We start from the raw sequence: 20351 nt of genomic DNA on the forward strand, positions 1-20351 counted from the left end.
GCCCTGAGCTAACTTTAGAGAGGCATCCTCTTTAATTAACTCTGCTAAGACTGCTAGAGTAGTTTTCATGAGTATTTTGAAACCTACACTTGTTGCCTGGCACGTTCATAACAGCTGATTTACAACTCAGTATAATGTGTATGCTTTTGTGTGTGTGTGTGTGTGTGTGTGTGTGTAATATATCATTTGCAACATTATTAGAAATTAAGATTGATTAATTTGTCCTGTTGTTAAAGGCGTTTATTAATTCTTCTGGGAATTTCTGTTGAGCAAACTGGTACTGCACAGATGGCAAACAGACCCTATACCCTCACAACCTGAGGTGTTGTTCTGGAGTGTGTTTGTATGTGACCAAAGCAGAGTTTGCATGCTTCTAATCTCATGCCTTGAACATAAACAAGACTTAGATCTGCCCACTGCTTTCACACATAGCCAAGAGGTTTGGACAAAGATGGAAGCTATAAAAACCTGTCACCACGTCACCCATGCTTTCAAAAAAAAGAAAGAAAAGAAAACCACACAGACACCACACACAGAGTGTGCCTGCTGTTTCCGCTTTGTTTTGATTCAGCCACATTAAAGGAACACCCACAGAGCTAAGTGACACACTAAGAGGTTGACTTTTGCAGACTGTGCCAAGTTTGCCACTGTACCTTACGGTAGGTCACACACAAACACACACACATGTATCACAGATGCACAACATCTGGAGGATATGTTGCCCAACAAGTGTAGCTTTTTTCTCTCTGTCACAAACCCATAATAGCAACAGAGAGAAACTATAAATAAATAAGAAAATAAACACCAGCTTATAAAAGATTTCTTATTAACTCACCTCCATGGGCTCGTCGACTTCTGCATTACCAGTCACAGTATTAGGCAGCAGTCTGAGAATGAAGGCCTCTGCCTCTTCAGGTTGATTGTCTGCCACAATGTCTATTGGAATCACGGCGTCCACCTGATTGGCTGCAAATCTCACTGTCCCCTCCACAGGCCTCAAGTCATCCGACACCGGGGAAAGATCACTGGAGTTTCTACTGATGGACCAGTTGGCAGACACGGCACCATAACTGCCTCCATTTCTTACAATAATGATGCCATTGAATCTGGGGGGATGATAATTTTTCTCTTTTTATTATGACACTTTTGCACTTATATAGTATACTGTATGCAGTATAGATTAACTGTGTATTCATGAAATATCCACCTCTGTGTCAGATCTTCATTGATGGTGATCGGCTGAATTACTGCGCTGCTGCTGATTGACAGGACACCGTGAGGCTTATCATTGGGTTCGATGGTCACTAGCACAGCGTTAGGTGATATTAGCACAGCATCTCCTTTGATGGTCTCTTCCAGCAGGACCAGATGGAAGGATTCTGCTATTTCTGGCACCGTGTCATCATTGATGTTGAACAGCAGGCTGGTCTTGTAGACAAATGGAGGGAATGTAACAGTTCTGACTGGCTGTAGGTCGAGAAAATCCATAGCTGGTGTGGCACTGCCCAGTCCTTCACCGCTCACCACCATGTAATCTACAGAGACCTAAAAACAACATAGTCCATATGTTTTAATAGTATACTACACGCATCAGTCAAAATACACATCAAAATTCTAGGTAAACAAATGGAATGATAGAAAGGAACCTCTGTGTCAACAGAGCCGACAAGTGGCCCATCTTCAGTCAGTCGACCTCGGGTCACATTGAGGGAGATGACTCCAGCAGACTCTGGTACTGCCATGATAGAGTGGGAGAACCGCAGTGGGCTGTCATTACGCCGGATTCTCAGCTGGACACTGCTGGCGTTGGGCCTGAGGAGGGCTCCACCTGCCACACCCGTTAGCCTGACTGAAAACACCTCATCATCCTCTGGGATCTGGTCCACAGAGAAAGAGAAGCACATTCATATACAGCTGTTTCAAAACTCGGAATATGAAATTTGAGAGAAGATGAGTGACAGAAATTACCCGTGATATGCTTTATTAATTTTAAAAGTTAAAAAGATGTGAGTTTTAAGATTCATCAAGATCAAAGAGGTGATACATATGTTGCCGTCAGTTAAGAGGTCTTTAGTATTGTTGGTCTTTTAACTCCACACTATTAAACAAATCAGTGTAATATACATGACAGCCGGATGTGAATGGCATTTAACTAGTCAAGCTTTTGCAGGAGTTAAGTCCTGTCAGACTGTGGAATTTTGATCTTTAAATTGAATCTTTTTACATATTTCCTAGTCAATTAAGCTATCAACCTGGCAACCTAATCCATATATGTGACATGTGGTGATTTAAATGGTACAGCAAAGAGCCAGTTCAGTACCTGGTCGTCCAGGATGAGGATGCTGAAGTGCACTACAGCCTGTCCTACAGGGATGGTGATGTTTCCTCTGTCAGGACTGAGATCCTCAATGGCAGGGTTGGGACCATCAGAGATCTGAGCAGGAGTCGTCACAGTGAAGTTAACACTTTGGTACATCCATGCACTATGCTCTATATGGAACTGCATATTCATGTTGTATTACATGTTCCTATTTGGATCTAAATTATCCAGTCTACATTTAACCAGTGGGAGAAACAAACTACAAGTACAGTGTTTAGGTATGCTGGTTTTATGTACATTGGTCTCTCACCTCGAAGTTCACGGACACAGTCCCGTATGTTCCCTTCTCTCTAATTAAGGTGAAAGGCACATAATGGTTCCTCCTTCTAGGTTCATCAACTACAATCTCATCAGTCTAAGATTAAGACAGGGAGAAAGACAAAAAACACACACAGAACCCCAGTTAGCTCTGTTTGATCAATTTCTTATCCCCAATTAGAGTCAACCAAATTATAAAACTAAGCAAAATGGCATTTTTGAAAGATTGATAACAAACCCAAACACAGAGTAAATTTGAGTTTAAATGGGCCGTGAACAGGCAGTACAAGTCTGCTGAATGCCTCTTTACTGATAAATCAAAGACAGATCCTTATCAAGTACAGCTAGCTGTCTGCCAAGAAAATAATGTAACCAAGTAAACATTTGATTTAATTTGAGTCATCTGATTTTGAGCTGTCCTTACTGTTTTTATATAAAAAGACACTGACAATTACATATGATCATATATATTATATTGAACAAATAATTTATATAACAGTGAACAAACATTTTGATGAATTTATTTGTGTTTTTATTTTGTATGCTGCTTTGGAAGCACTACCTCTAATAAAAGGTCACGCTAATAAAGTAAATTAAATTGAATTTAAAAAGACAGAGAGACTAAGGAGAGTAATATGAGCAGGGATAATGCTGTACTGTTTCAGAACATAAGTACCTCTCCCAAGGCAGGCTAGGAGTCCTCTATTGATTCTAAGCAAGCAAAATCATTATCCAGCATATGAGACCATGTGGGGGTGGTAGGATAAAGAGTTCCCAACATACCACAGCTACCGTGGAAACACTATACACTCCCACTGATAAGTTAATCCAGACAATGTTGTGGTTTTAACTGCCCCTGGAAACCCACAACCTCTAGATGGTCACCTCTCCCATAATCACGATACTGGCATAATTGAAGTAGTTTGTCCAAGTTACTCCACCCCAAAATCCTTAGCTTCTAACACTACTTTCATTAACATCATTGGGCTCTATTTTTATAAATATCATCACAAATGCAAGTGGATGCAGTGTAAATGAAGTTTGTTGTGGCTAACTTTTGCAATATTGGTAAACCAGGGGACTAACAAATGTTGGAGCAGGTATCACATATGAAAAATAAAACCCTTAAAATTGAACTGACAGTTTCCTAAAGGGTTAAGAGAAGAGAACTAAAAAAATAATTCTAATTGACTCTGCGTGTCTCCAATTAAAAATAAATCCTCATATCTTCAGTTTCCATCTTGTTTTACATTGTTCCTGATTGCTCACCTCCTGGTCTTGAGGCATTATGAACATGTTCAAATCTAGATTTGAGCCTGCAAAGACAACTGTGAGGACTGGTGATGGTAAAATAATGATACCATGTGACTAACTATGATAAACTGATGTAGATTAAATTCATTCATAGTTAGAAATTAGGAGTGATAAACTGTAGTGGATAAGACAAAGTGAATGAACAAATGAAGATAACATGAACACAAAAGGGGTTTCTTACTGAGTTGAAGGCAATTATTCCGAAGGCATTGTCATTGGACAGGATGGTGATGGTTGCCTTGTTTGGTGTCCCCAGTGTCACGCCATTTGAGGAACTCTAGAAAGTGGGAGGAACTGGAACGGTTAGATAAAACCAGGCTAAATGTACAGTGTGTACCTTAGCGCATCTTAACCTCCCCCTTACACTCATGCTGATGTGAAAAACCAGAACGCCTGTCTTATTCACTATCTTCAATTCATTCCTGTGCTCCCACTGAGAGGCCCTGGTGAGAAGGCACAAAGACAGGAAGTACTGGTCTCAGCCCAGTTGATATAACAGGTTAACTCACAGTGGGATACCTCCTCAGGACTTGTGCTGTGCTCTGTGATTTGGCACTAAGACCTAACAAACTTAAAATCTCAATGTGTTTAAAACCGCACAGAGACTTCACTCAGCTTACACTGAGTTCTTAACAAAAAGAACCACAACCTATGATCTGTGCAAGGAGAGTTTTCCTTCTTCTGCACCCTACTGAAGAGAAAGACCACAGCCTTGTTACTTAGTATAACTTTCCAAGATTTCCATTGGTGAGCTTACCAGTGTTTTCACAAGCATCTCATGGATCAACTCTGCTGACAGGAACCGTGTCTGAGCTCAAGTGCATGGGCTTCGACCAAAACTTCCAAAATCCCTTTACAACATACAATGCTGTTCTGGAAAATAATCAGCTATGAGACTCAGTATAATAAAGAGAGACAAAGTTTTGAAATGTGTTTCATTTTCCTCAGCCAAACACAGTCCAATTGAAAGTTCTTAGCACAACCACTGCATGTGTGCGTGTGCAAATGTATTTATCCTTCTATTCAGACAGGGCTTTTCCCAGCTGTAACGGAGCTTTCTTTCCGCTGCTGAGCTCTTGTAGCGGTCAACTCACAGACACAGAGCCCACACGCTTTCACAAAGCCAAGCCGATGGCCGAGCCAGGAGCCTCAACACACACATACGCAGATGGACATAATCATGTGTGCCAAACTACATAAACATACTCCAATATACAGTGATTCACACACACAAATTGTCTAGTTAAAAACAGCTTTGTTATACACATGTAGCACTCCATAAAACCTGCCTCTCCCAGTCCAATATGCTACAATCCACTGTGTGTTTCTACACTTTGTTCCTGCACAACACTGGTAGGCTGCACCTGCTCTGGTCCACCACAATTCTACTCTACTTTTATGTAACAAGTCTTGTTCTGTCATAAACTTTTCTAACAAAGCAAGTACAATAATCTCTATTGAAACAGGATTTACAGATTCAGTTGTCAGAAATGATAGATGGACCCTGATCAGCCCTTTATTTCTTGACACCCCTAGATCCCACCCCTTGTAGTGCACATTCATCCTCCAGACAGTCCTTTAGTAAACTGATAGGGTAGCATTTGGCCAAAAGCTTTGTCTCGGCTGTAGTGTAAACAGAAGGGCTAAGTGGGCCTCATCTGGTCTTTCGCTCTCGTAGCACGCTAAATAGGGGCTTGTGCTACTGGATTTTAACCAGATGTCACAAAAATGCAGCATCAAATTGAAAATGTGGCAAAGAAAGTCACTCTTGCTGACAGCTGCTCAGAGGTGCTGCTGTTTTGTAAATATACATAGCTGACAATCAGTGATTCACAGTGACCTTTGTCTTAGGTCTTTTAGTGAGGGACAGGCAGACAGCAGGACCTGGCCCGCCTAGGTCATCAATCAAACTTGACAGCTAAAGGTTATATGAAGCCATGGAGATAGTCTCTAGGTGTAAAGAATTTTGACACGAATTTACAGTGTGTACCCATTAAAGATCATTTTCAAACTTTGAAACAGCTATAAATATCCTCTACATGACTATGCTCAATATGAAAAACTCAATAACATGCTAAAAAAACTGCAAGCCATTTGTCCATTTTATTTATTCATTTTTTTATCCTAAAGAATAAAGTAGCAAGTTGAAGCCTCTGATTATATGGTACATTTGCTTGTCAGCAAAAAAGTCTCAAAATGCATGAAAAGATGTTACTTTACTTGGTTATGAATCCGTTCATTGTAACAGACTGAGCTTTCATCTATAATAGTGTGTTAGTTGAAATGGTGAACACACAACATACATAGAAATGAAATCCACAGATCAGACATGCCCATTTGAGTCAATGGGGACAGTGAATGAGAGAATCGCTTTAATCTCATGTGTGGTGAGGCGGTGGCTGTCAAAGTTAGTTTCTTTTCACAAAGGTGTCTTTTAGTGGGGAGCCTCAGAGACGCACACAACATTTGGTCCCACCCACGCCAGTCCTAGAAAAGTCCTGTGGAGCGCACACATCAAAGACCCTGCAGCTCTGAGTCTCCCAGGGCTTACTTATGTGACGCCCCCACTCCCTATTGCATAGTAGCTGGGGCTGGGGTTTAAGACGGTCGGGGCAGAGTTAGAACAGTGGCACTTTGTGGAAAAAAAAGCTTGGAGCTCCAGAGAGAAGAGAGAAGGGAGTGAGGGAGGAAGAGAGTCATCATCACATAAATGCAACACACACCAGACTGTGAAGGAAAAGTGGTACACACACACAGATATAGAAACTTGTAGGCAACCAATGGGTCTTTACCTGCAGTTTAAGGTTGAAGATAAAAGTCTCATCGGCTTCAGGCAAGTCATCATCTTTCACAGCGATGAAGATAGTCTTACTGGACTCAGTGGATAGCAGAAAGGCTGCAGCGTTAATAGCTTCAAAGTCCCCTGTGTCAGCTCCCTCTAGCTGGGAGAAATAAGCAAACATAAAGTTGTATCACTCACCATTTCACTAAAAAGGATGTTTGAGATACTTTTTTCATGTATTTGAAAGTGTAAAATACAGTGAAACTGGAAAGGCACAAAAGAAATAAATACAGCTTGGCACAACAGACCAAAGATAGGTTTGAATCCAGGAAGCTACAGGTACATGACTTGTGCCCTGACAACTAAGCTAACAGGATGACTCAGGCAGATGTTGGTTTTGCCTGTTTCAGCTCTTTCCACCAACAGAGTGCATTTATTGGGCTCTTGTCTCTTTCCTTCCTTTTTTCTGGTGCTTTTATCTGCTTGATCTTGAGTTTCCATGCATTTCTGTGTATGCCCATTAGTTTCCTGGAAGGAAGACTGATAATACAGTATTTCATTAACTAATAAGTCAGCCCAGGTATAATAGATCATGTAATAAAAAGTATGGCAACGATATCAAGAAGCAGAGGAAACCCCCCCAACCACACTCCACTGCACGGCCAGCTCGTCTTTCCAGACACCAACTGTGAGCAGCTGACACTAGCCCCATGTGGAGGACATAAAGCCAAACCCCACTCTGTGATTTCCAAGACAGTTTCTGCAGACACAGTGGGTCTTTAATGTCATCACCACTGTTTGCCATAGACCAAAAAAAAAAAATCACTGATTCTTTCCTGCACTGAACATAGAAGTGACAGTCCAGCGGAAGAGCATTATCATGCATTATATGACGTAATACATAATGTATCATGGTGTTGGGTGTCTCTGTTTGGATGCAGGCATAACAGAATTGGTCAACTGACTGTTGACTGTTGATGGGCACTGATACACAATATATTATCAGTGATGAGCCTGTCCCATGTCCTACCAGAACCAAAGCTGTCACGTTGACCGGGTCTCCCACTCTCTCCACAACCAGCCGGACCACAGCTGTGCTGCTCTCATTGACAACAAAGTCAGTCTGCCCCAGGAACCGCAGCGTGGCTGACTCAGACGTAGCGCCAGGGATGGACAGAGCCAGAATCAACCCAGCTAGCAGGAGGACAGGGAGCATTCCTACAAAAAAAGGGGAGCACATGGAGGAAATATTGAAAAAAAAAAAACACATAGGAGGGATAGACATAATGCATATATTGAAATAAAGCAGAGACCAATATGGGTATATCTTGAGAGGTTTTACAAATTAGTAGAGATACAGAGGGTTGTTTTTAGTTAATGCAGTGCACACATAAATGCACTCCAGATTTAGAGTTTTAGAGATCTGTTCCAATACACTATAACATCACACAAATTCATTATGCTATTTCATTTCAAGACCCATATTCTTTACACTAATGGATGGTGCTATTAAAATTAAAATATATACAGTATAGATTAAAACTAATATAATCTACAGACAATATTGAGTGGCCAGATGTTCAGAGGGCCTGGCTTTTGAAAATGTGCAGCCCGGACAGCTGGCAGGTTTGCCGGTCATTGTGGTCTAAGTGATTCATAACATTATTCCATAATTCCAACGGCTGTTGTCCCCGTGTTGTCATAACTGTTAAAGCAGTTGTTGTTGAGTTTATACTTCTTTACCGCATGAATATAATGTCATGCCAGAATAAATGTGATCACTCAAGGTACTTTCAGTAATTCAGCATGAAACTTCAACAGTCTGCTGCAACTCTGCGCTGCCAACACTTTCTTCTCGCTCTCTCTCTCTCTCTAATTATCTTTTCTGCTCTCCTGCTTCCTCCAATCATCCTCACTTCCCAATTTGTCCCTTCTACACCCCTCTGCCCCCCACTTCTCCTTTCCTCTCATCTCTCCTCTCCCCCATCTTCTCCTTCTCAGCTCTCTCACCCAGAATAATCCTAAAACTGGATGGAGCTGCTTAGACAGTTGTCATGGTTAACACAACAAAACAACACAGCATGATAAGTGGGGTGGAGCCAGCTTAAAGTTAAATTGTGGCCACTGTCTTTCCCCTCCCAGCTGCCTTTTACCCATCCCATTCAAAATCTGCACCACACAGCCTGGCCAAGAGTATGAACACTTAAGGTCTTTAAAAAAATATGTGCTCTTAATTACAAGGTTGAAAAAGAACATCAGCAGCTACGGTGGATGAAGTCATGCTGTTTGGTTCTTTTTTCATACTCAGAAATCGTTTAGGAAAGTTGGACATTGAAAATATCCCGTTTTTCATATGTTCCATTACTGTTATATCAATCTGAGTTATTCTCAGTATTGGCGAGTGTTTAAATAGCAGCCATCCATCAATCAGTTTGTCAGTTTACAGAGGAGAATAAAACACTGTATCAGCATTAGAGGTTATTGGTTGACAGATAGAGTCAGAATCAATTGACGCAGACATAATAGATGTGTGTTACAGAGAAAGGACATATGCGTGTGTGTGTATGTGATTTTATGTGATGGAACTGATGTCAAGGGGTGTGTGTGTGTGTGTGTGTGTGCGCGTGTGTGCATGTGTGACACACATGCCAGCAGTGGAGAGATTGCTGGGAAATCCATCAAAAAAGGATTTGGAGCTGGTGGGTAGCAGGGCTGGACAGTGCAGAACAAAGGCTGGGGCTAAGGGGAAAGAGAGGTGAGTGTGTCGCTGGACAAAGAGGGGCCAGGGTTGAATAAATCCTCTTATCCACCCCGCTCTCTCTCCTGGGGTTGGGAACTTCCTGACTCACTGACTGAGAGCTTGAGTGAAAAGCTATAAACCCACTTTCTTGCAGCACCTCACTGAAACTGCCTTAGACAGCATTAGCATACAGTGACGTCTAGTTGACACTCTGATGGGTAATAGTGCACCTGAGGCTACATGCAACTTCAAAGCATCTGGACACCTGTGTGTGCATATACTGTACACTTGCCTTCCTGATTGAGTTATAATGGGCAGTTAAGGCTCTCTACGCCTGTTACGGTCATGGTAATATAAATATCACCACAGCTTGCAAACTTTCCTAAAAACATCACAATTTTATCAAGTAAAACAGAGTATTTTTCATTTAATCTCAGTCTCTCTATGTCATGCCTGCTTTCAGTTTTCAGAACAAAAGGACTAACTTCCCACAGGCTATTACTTCAGTAAATATTGGTGCCTCGAAACCTCACATCCAAACTTCCAAATGATTGCCTAACTTCATTTAGACCACAATCTTTTAGATGGATGGTAGCAAGCATCCAATCCTCTAACCTCCTAACCCCCTACTCCAAAATGGAGGGGTGGTCTCTTTCGCATCAACTGACCGAGATGCCGCACTTCCTTCAAAGAGTCTAATACAAAGCAGATGTTGTGTGGATGGTACAGGTCTGTTTTATAGGAAGCAAGGCGGTTTTTGTGCTGGCATCACACGTTGTGCCAACCCTGACCCCAGGGGTTACAGGGGGACCAAGGATCTGTCTGTCACAGCAAAAGGCGGCATGGAGTGCCTGGCGCAGACCTCTGACATTGATAAGGCTGGGAGTCAGAGTGCATGTAGAGAGGTGCTAAGAGACACAGTCACATACGCGCGTATGCGCACGCGCACACACACGTTTGCATACATGGATGCATTTGCCAGGGCTGCAACATTCAACATATGCATCCAAAATGCAAGGTCTCAAAGCTCAGTTAGACAGCTGGGTGACAGGCCAGGACACTGGAGAGTTCTGAAATGTATGAAAACACACTGTCCATCACAAATATCCAAGGCCAAAAGAACAGAAAATGATGTCTGAGGCCAGGCCTCTGGGACCTGGCGCTCTAACAAGCCACAGACAACACCACAACTAAAGAAACTTCATATTCTGAACATCCAAAATTGCTTTTATTGACTTATTCTGTGACTCTGACCTCAGTCAGCTGACTTCTCTTTTATATTGCATTACTTTATTTCCTGGAACACAAATAGCAGCCAATAAATACATACTACCCAATATATATAGTATTGGCAAAATATGTGATGCACATTGTTATATTCATCCACAACAGAACAACAGTATGTTGTCAAATGTTCTCTTTAATTAGTCATCAAGGTCAAATGAAAAGGAAAAACCATTGGCCTGGAACAATTCTGAATCATTCTTCACAATCAGGTACAAATCCCTTAGCTGTTGTTTGAATCATGTTATTATCTTGTTAAGCCTTGACCTTGAACCTGTTTTCACCATTACCGTTTTTGTCTGGCAACTAACTAGCTAACGTCTCTCTTTCTCTCTCCCTTTGCAACATGCAGAGTCATTCAGAATTATGGTTCTCTTGCACAAGCAGGCTTTGTGTGTGCCAGGAAAGTTTCTTAGTGCTGGGCACTGAGCTACAGCTGTGCCACTAAGACCACTCATTTCACCAGCTAAGCTCAGATCAAAGGTAAAGCAAACAGTGCATAGGCAACACACACAATGCACACACATTTACACACATATGGTACATGTAGAGTATCCCGTCAGTATCCACTTGCAATCACTCACTCTTTATCTGCTGATCTCTCTCTGTCACACATCTTATCACTTAATTCCTTTTGGAAGACAAACTCCCTTTCCTGTATCTCTGTGATGGATAGCTCATCACCAGGCAGCCTCCTCCTTCTCAGCAGGCTTGATCACGATAAGCACCATGACCACTCACAGTGATAACATCGGTGCTGGTCAGTTGGCGGTTTGACCCCGTAACTTGTCAGTCCGTCTTAAAGCAGCCTGCCGGTGTTGGGAGCCAGGTTCACATAAAACTGTTGCATTGGATCCCTTGCAGACGCGCCACACACACTCACACATACACACGCACACGCTCACTCACTCACTGATCTATTGGATATCCCTGTCAGAGGTGCTGAGGAGGTGTCTGGTTGCAGGGCTGCCTCTGGGGTCAGTGCTCGCTGCTGATGCCTCTAGGGTTTCTCCTGACAGTGGCCTCTGTGTTGTAATCTTTATCATCAATTATTCACTGCGGGCTTAAGACTTCACAGTCAGAGGATGGTAGTAAGCGTGACACTGCAGGATTCATGATATAGAATGTGGCATGTGCCGGCTGCAGTGAGTCAGGTGATTGGGTAGTTGACATAAGTATATGTTATCACAAATGAAATCTTTCGGGCTGTCAGGTTTGACAGTGAGTGACTTTCGCTCTTTTTGTGTTTCTTGAGGTACAGTAACAGCTTTTATATAACAACAAGGACTTTGCCTTTTCTCCTATATACCCAGTACTGGAAGCTTTAAAAGTGGAAAGCAATACTCTTACTTCCTTTTCTATAGAGGGTGTGTGGGATATCACTCTGTAGAGTTTTAATCAAGGGCTTTCCCATGCAGCATCCCTGCCCTGAGGCTTCCCTGGTCCTGAGACGCCCTTGGTGAGGAGCATGTGGTTATATCTGGCAGTTAGCTACACGCACACATGTACACACACACGTACACAACACAGAGAACGTGATCTCCAGTTGTCTGACACTGGGAGGCCTGCAGTAGGATCTCATTCATCAATCTTACAGCTCTGGTTGGTGATCTGGAGTCAGTCTGGCCACAAAAAGAAGCTGCTCTGTCATTAACATCAACTAATATAATAGTGGTCCTGGAATGTTTGTGTGTCTCCTCAGCACAAATTCACACTAAAAGTTGACCACGCAAACAGACAATATGACTGATGCTGACAGACAAACAGATAAGTAAACAGCAACACACAGAGTGACAGACTGTGTGGTAGGCAGAAAGGCATACCAAAAGAGGTGATGATGAGCCTTTAAGTATATCAATCTGTATTTATGTAGAATGTAAGGGGTCGCTGCTTAGCCAGTCCTTTAGGGTTGTAAACACACTGGAAAATGGAAGTGCCCTGTGGTTGGATGGCCGGGTTATTATTCAGACATCAGATTAAATATGAAAAATGCCTGATTTGAGCAAGCATAGGCAGAGTTTGCTCAAAATAGCCTGCAAAAAGAGTTTATTAAAGAGAAAATTAAAATCAAATAGAGCAAATCTAATGAAATAAAACATAATACTACGGTGTCATTTAATGCTTCTCCTTTCACGGAATAGCTGCTACAATAGTTCAGTTTATTTATAAGTCTCAGGGTATGTGTTTGGCCCAAAACCACGGTGCCTCCTTTGCTCTCTTTATTGGATTGTTTTCTGTTTGAGCTGCGCTCCACGCTAAGCGATGCCACCAGCCCAGTGTGAGTCGGGCCCTACCTCAGAAACCACCCACCGTTCGTTCTCAGCCCGACGTAGCCGCGGCTGCCATACCCGGTCAGCTCACAAGCCCATAATTGCACTTCACATGTAGTTTCTGCCTCTGGTATTTTTAGATCAGTGAATGTTCTCGCCATACAGAGAAGTTTGGGGAGAAGAAATTAAGAAACTTAATAAGCGAGTAGAGCTAAAACATACATCATTACATCTGACAAGAACTCTGTGTTATTCACTGAGCTTATTTTGGAGAGCTCTGTCCAAAAAACAGAATTCTGTTTATTTTGAGGGGAAAAAAGAAAACCTAGCATTAGTCCAACAAGACGGTAGAGAGAGAGTTTTGGGAAATGAGGATGGCAGAGTCCTGAACTGCAGCCAAATTATGCCATTCCACATAAGGGGAACTAGAAAACACTTGAATGAATACCTCTCTAAAGAAAAAAATGCATGAGGTCAGCCTTCCAGCTATTGTCAGACGATACTTTTCAAACTAGGCATTTCTCCTTCAGGGGCAAGAGGCTGCCAATCAAGTGTGCATTTTACTGTGAAAAAAGAAACAGAGAGAGAGAGAGAGAGAGAGAGAGAGAGAGGTATTGTCCACACGGCCGTGGTCGGCTGCTCTCAAGTTGAGCCAATGGCATCTCGCATCCCTAACTAAAAACAAGAGTTTTTTCTTCTTAGGAAATAGTGGGAAGGCAGGGATATAGAAAAAGGAAAGTGGTTCCAATTGAGTAGGAACCAGTGCGTGAGCAATTTAGAGCGTTTTCCAGTTTGAGCACTGGCTGACTGATTAGCTTGTATGACACACAGTGATGGAGGCAGACAGAAAAGCACTTTCAGGGGATTAAACAAGGTTGTGCTCTCCACAGCCTTGCAGACCAAAGGGCCAAATTAGAAAGGGTATTACTTCATTGCATGTAACTGGTTGGGCCTGGATGAAATGCTAATTGCGTTTCAAAAGAGTTCCCAAAACAGAGCGGCAACCCAGAACGGGGGTGTATTTTCATTGGAGACGAAGCGGGACTTTACGATTCACTGACCAGCACACAATTTTAAGGAGCAGGCTTTTGTTCTCTCGTGCTCCTTTTTGTGTTTTGTGTGCATTTCTAACATTGCCACAGTACTCTATTCTTTTGTTTCTCCCACTTTTTGGCATGCCAGCCTCCTCTCCAACAGAATCCAAACCATCCTATTCAGACTCAGTCCTTTTCTCTCGGCTCTACTCTATCACTCCCAAACAAGGACACGCACGGCACACACATCCTTGGTACAGTAGGTGTGGGAGAGCCCCTCTTTCAGGCCTGTGCAGCACTGGAAAACTAAGGGCCAGATGGCAGGATTGAGGAGGAAGCAAATCCCTGAACAAGTGTGGTCAACAGATCTTGATTGTCGTAGAGGAAAATAACAAAAACTGTTTTAAAAATTGCTGCTCATTGCTTCCATTAAGCTGTTCATCGTGTCTGTTCTCTCATCGATTCAGAACCAGTCATTCACACAACTGTTTATAACGTAATGTTGAACGCAGGAGGGGGCACTAACAGATGTGTACGCATTGCTAGTGTACATGACATACATGTGTGTGTGGGCCTTGTCATATGCTTAACACAAACTCAGATGTATCTTGCCTTACCTTAACTGACATTTCAATCCACAGACATTTTTCCTCTGTAGTGCTTCACACAAAGATGCAAGGTGTGTTTTCTATTTACCACAAAGTGATCCTATTTCTTGAGATGTTTTACTCACAAAGCTCAAGTATATAATGACAGGCATCGAGAGAAAGTGGATGAATACATCTTTTTACAACAATAAACACACCCTGCCACATCTCAGCCACGCTCGGATCACCCACCCCCATCTACTCGAAGAATTCCTCTGCCATGACCAACTACAGTACAATGAGGGAAGTGAGAGATAAACAGGGAAAGACAAGAAAAGAAAGAAAGCGGGGCTGGTGTAAAGGACAGGGCAGATGGGTGCAGCGGGGGGGCTGAGATGAGTGTATGTGAGGATGAAATAATAGAGGATGTGTCATACACACACATTAGGGGATGGCGGACAAATAAAGCTGGAGGGTAATGGAGACAACTGAGAGTTCACATCAACAGGTTTGTGTTTTAAATATGCAGCCTGACACTTTTTTTTCTCTCCCACTCACTTTCTTATTCTCCCTCTCTCTCTCTCACACACATACATGCACAAAGGGAGTAGTCACAAAGAAGGAAGGGTATAGGGATAGATAGCCATGGTGTCCTTCCAGCGTGACCCACTCAACCTGTCTAAATTAGGCACCACAGGAGGTGTTCCACGTGGCTCCCTCAAAAACATCCAGGCATGGGGTAAAACTCATAAGGATTTATGGCCAGACAGAGACCCCCACATAGGGGTCTGTGCATTTAAAGTATGGGATCATTGAAAAACAACCAAGGAGTGTGTTCATTTATCAAATTAGGCTGTGGAGCAGGTTTATCGCTTGGGGATAATAAGCCGTTCAGTGATCAAAAAAAACAGAGAATTCATGCTTTAAACCGTCCTTGAAACGTAATTTAATTTGTGCAGAGTCTAGCCAAGCTAATGTGAACCAGAGGAAACAGCCTTCATAAATGTTCTTTTACTTTTCTCTGTTTTGATATCTGAGAAAAGGATGTAGCTCTGTGTGCTTCCTGCACTGATTTTCCATGCACTTTGCACATTGAAAAGAAATACTGCTGCTTTAGTTTAACTGGTTTTAAATGCAATTACCATAGAATACAGTGGGAATGCTGTAGAAATATTTGATGGAGTGTTTTTACTGACACTACTTTGCTATTGTTGGACTTAGATGAACTGGTACAGTACAGCTGTCAGGAAAAGCTCCAAGGCTGACGTATATGTGAGGCCACTGGCTTTTCTAACATCACACGAGGTCAGAGTTCAAGTTTAATACTTGAATGGAGATGCTGGGCAGATGTAGGAGAGCTCCTCATTGCCTCTACAGAACATGAGATAAAACAATAAGTGTGTGTGTAAGTGTACATGAGTGAGTGTATGTATGAGTGTGCGATTATGAGAGTTGACAGCGAGGTCATTGCCGACGGTTCACTGCAGCGACCGTACTAGAATCCTCTCACCGGGAACAATATGCGGTTGGTCAGGCCCACTAAAGAGACCTCAGGATTGTTGGCCACTGCTGACGACCCACCACTTTCCTGTCCCTCTGCTCCAAGGACAACAACTACTAAAACATGATACTGTCTCCTGTGTGTAAGCATGAACCGTCAAATAATTTTGGAAAACAAAGTATTAAAATCCCAGAGAACATTACAAGAAACTTATTTATGACTTTAATTTGTCCATTCACTAAATCTAAAATGAATCTTACCAGGGTTTGCAGACAGGGTCATGATCATCCCAGTCAAGTTAAACAACATGATCACGTGCATTAAGGTCTTGTATTACTTATCACCAGTGAATGTTCATTTGAAATTAGTTGTGTACATCAGAACTGTATGAGAGTGGTATAGATCACTTTATTTTATCTCATGCTCTTTTAAGTCATTTTTCTGCATTTGTATTTTCTTCTTTGATTCTACAGCATGTTCCTGGTGTCTTCAATGTCTCCTCATGGAGATGAGAGCCTTAATTATACTGTGTTCCCACAGCAGTGCCTGTTTTCCTCACACTGGCCAAATATCACTTAATCGATAAGCAATACTCTAAAGTAACACCAAACACTGAATGAGATGGCTTCAAACTAACCTTGGTTTCAGAATGATTTCTTCTCAGAAAATCTCAGAAAATTAATCTAATCTGGTTACCATGCTCAGCATAGAAAACAGTCCAAATTCAGTCAAAATTCATACATGTGTATGTGCAAACATTTTTGTTCTGCGTCCCAGCTTGCCTCATATATCAATACATATCAAATATATGGCAAACAATCTATTGCTCCAAAAAATATCTGTTGTTAACACCTAGGGTTTGTACTCAAATAAGCTTTCAGTGAGTCCAGTCAGCTCCCAATATTGAGGCACATAAGGTTTGGGATATACATCTGGACTGTCTTGGCCCAAAGGATTATGAATTGCTCTACTGCATGGTACTTCTGAAGGAAATGGTAATTTGAGAGAGGAGAGGGAAAGAAGGTGCAACATTTTATCCTCTCAAGGTGTGGAAATGAAAACCAGACCATAACTAATAAGAGGTGTAAAGTAAAGGGAGGTCTGCTGGTTTTCTCTTCCCACATCATGAAAAACGTAAATGCAGAACACTCACTGAGGGGAAGACAATTATAATATTTTATGTTTAATTAGATTTTAATAAAATCTGCTCCATAAACAAGGATATGGTAAGATCTAAAACACATGTAAGACAACAACCAAATGACTTGTGTTTCAGTATAACTCGCACAGATATCTCTAAGAAGTTATATGAGGCTGCTGTAGATCACAAACAGAATATCAAGCCATGCAAAGTTCCATTTCAACCTTATAAATGTCCTTCATTCTACAGACAAAGACATCCTTTACATCTCTTGTCCCCAACAGTGATCGACGGTGCATCGAGGCAGGTACAGCCTGTTGCAGGGTGGAGGAGTGTGTGGAGAGCTGCGCCCTCATCTACTATTTCCCTCTGTCCCCACACACGGAGATTGCAAGTCCTCTCATCCCCAGCAAACATCAATCTAATCCTGTCTGCAACACGCAACACTTGAGCACCTTTCATCAATGAACGGTCTCTGTTTATGGCACTGTCCCCTTTTGTGCTGTGCAGCCATTAGGGGGGTGAGACAGAAGGGGAGAGAGGCAGGCAGTAAAACAGTTTCCGCCCAGTGAATCACATTCAGACCCTCACACAGGCGACTGGGGGCTGACCCCTGCCAGGCGATGACATAAACACTGACAAACAAAGGGCCTGGGCTCTGAGCAAGTGAGGATCTTAGAGGATCCAAATCTACAAAAACAGACTGACCGTGACATGTGGGTTTGTGATGATGAAAACAGAGACTGAAGGTCTGAGGAAATAAAATTGTGAGCGTTTCATGGCAAGTTTTGCTGCTTCTCTGCAAACAAAGAGGGACGGCTGTAATTCTTCAACTGATTGAACAATTTCACCCGTTTATACAAAGATTCATTTCAGAAACAGTTAACAGTGAAGGCTGGCGCTGGGGAAGAGCAGGTGTAAGTGCTGAATGGATACAGAAGCAGCTCCCTCCCTTCCTTCCCAGTGAGAAAAAGGATTTAACTCTGCTGAGGCACCACAGAGGAACCAACAAAAGAGATTTGCCAGGGACGCAGCGAGATGACATCATGTCAAAACAATTAGAGATAAGGTGGACATATTCAGTTATTCAAGGACTGAAAACCCCACCCTATCAACTGGTGTAGAATTATGAAGCCTGGACATCTGCGTAAAACACGCAAAGAAGCAGCAGCGGCGGCGGCGGCAGCACAATGAGGCTACAGGCACCACTCGTTTATTTAACAGTATCAGCACATGTGCGTAACTCAAAGTGTGCCAAGATTACTTATGGCCCGAGTAAGCCTATAGATTAGTCAACGGAGCCTCTATGAGAGGGTCTCCAGCTCACCATGTGTGGCAGTTCCCCCTGAATTGTTGTTTTATTTCAGTGGGAGAGAGAAAACCCACACAAAGCGCAGTAATCACACTGGAGATCCTGAATGTAACCATGGAAGCGTTTGTCTCCCTCCTCAATGGGCTACCCGGCCATTCATTTACTGATTGCGCTGAATCAATATTTAGGCTTTTCAATTTTATTAGCTGCTCCGAGGGGGATATTTGGCACAGCGCAAAAGGAAATTAGCAGTGGCCAACCACTTTTAATCGTTTTCTTATAGTGTTATACAATATGTCTGCTTGAGCTGTCTGGCATAATTGATGAGGAGGATCGCTACTCATTTGTTTCCTTTATTCTCTGCACTATTAATCTAGCGCTGACAAACGCGCCTGGAATCACCAATCATTACTGAGTCACTTACTGAAAAATCAATCTAAGGCGTTTGCATTGTTTAAGAGACAGTATAACCATGAGTCACAAAGCGATATCACCCTCAAGTCCTTCTATGACATTAATCAGGCAAAGTTTTACTGGTTGCCACACATCCTTACTGTCAGTCTACTCACTATGACAAACAGAAGCCTCGTTGAAAAGGGACATAAAATAAATCTTTCCAACTTACCTGACACCTTGCTTGGCCTCTCCGTCCAAGATAAATTACTACAATGTCTTTATTGCTGGGGATAACATCGATACGCGCTCCCGGGGTCTTCAGCTCTTCCTCTTCTCAAACAGCAGCCAAACAGTGCATCATTTTGTGTTGCTTGATTTAAAAACAAAAACTACTGAAATCTGTTACTCCTCCGGCAGCTTTGGGCTCCAAGCGAACAACATGAGATGAAGCGCGTATGTCATCTAACGGTGCAGAAGCCGGGGAGGAATAACAAGAGACTGAGTGGTGTTTCCCCCGGTCTCCTCAGGACCTTCACCTCTCTCTACACACAGCTTTGAGCTCCTGCAGCCATGTGAGAACCTCTGCTACTGTACACACGACTCACTGACCCACAAGAACAGATTAGTTCGCAGCTACTCAGTGACTCCGGCTCGTCTCCCAGTCGATGCCTAATGAGACAAGATGTTTTAATCCCATTTGTCTCTCGACGGTGCACCAGTGTGGTGGTGGCGGACAGCTCCACCCTGTGAGCCGAATAGGCATAGAGCCCCCGAGCAGCCGCTGTCCCTCTCCACACTGCTGTTATCACTCCACTTAAACTTAACAAATTTGTGGCTGAGTAACTTGAAGTATGACATTTTTCTAACTGACCGAAATACACACACACAGCTTCATAATAAACGTCGCTCGTATCATTGTCCACGTGGTCGAAAACTTAGCTCCCTGTTGATTTATAAATAGCTTTAAATACATCCCCGGCTAAATGTTAACGGAAGGGCAGTGGTAACCCATATGCAAGCAATTTGGAGTAGACTTGATACAATTTACTGGGTATTTATAAGGATAAAACCGAATTCAGCTAGCTTAGTTTTAACTACCCCTGCATGGCCTCCATAAACGCTAGCTAGCTTGTATGTTTATTAACAGTTACTTTAGGTGATCTATACAAAACTAGCTAATACGGATTTGAATATTGAAGTCCGAATGTAAAAATAACCTGTCACTAACTTCTATTTAAAAATCTTAGTAGTTGTGCTGTCTGGTCCTTAAATGCAGGGATGTTAAAAACTATTAACTTGACATTTAGCGCCATCTTGTGATTTAAAGTGGGGGGTTTGAAGCAGGTTTGAAG

At 42.5% G+C, this 20351-nt stretch overlaps 1 protein-coding gene across 1 annotated transcript in view; it reads right to left on the reverse strand.

Moving 5' to 3' along the window:
- The window catches only part of adgrv1 (adhesion G protein-coupled receptor V1), a 114533-nt gene extending 94205 nt beyond the window's left edge, over window positions 1-20328 (reverse strand). Inside the window, exons 1-9 of the mRNA XM_018668798.2 lie at window positions 19229-20328; window positions 7765-7952; window positions 6745-6894; window positions 4134-4229; window positions 2631-2735; window positions 2321-2434; window positions 1647-1877; window positions 1208-1545; window positions 836-1106 (exon numbers count right to left, since the gene is read on the reverse strand). Coding sequence (XP_018524314.1) covers window positions 836-1106; window positions 1208-1545; window positions 1647-1877; window positions 2321-2434; window positions 2631-2735; window positions 4134-4229; window positions 6745-6894; window positions 7765-7950 — 1491 coding nt within the window. The 5' untranslated portion in view covers window positions 7951-7952; window positions 19229-20328. The remainder of the gene's footprint in view (window positions 1-835; window positions 1107-1207; window positions 1546-1646; window positions 1878-2320; window positions 2435-2630; window positions 2736-4133; window positions 4230-6744; window positions 6895-7764; window positions 7953-19228) is intronic.
- Window positions 20329-20351: the final 23 nt, after the last annotated feature.

This window comes from Lates calcarifer, linkage group LG13, assembly GCF_001640805.2.
Source record: "Lates calcarifer isolate ASB-BC8 linkage group LG13, TLL_Latcal_v3, whole genome shotgun sequence".
NCBI lineage: Eukaryota > Metazoa > Chordata > Actinopteri > Centropomidae > Lates > Lates calcarifer.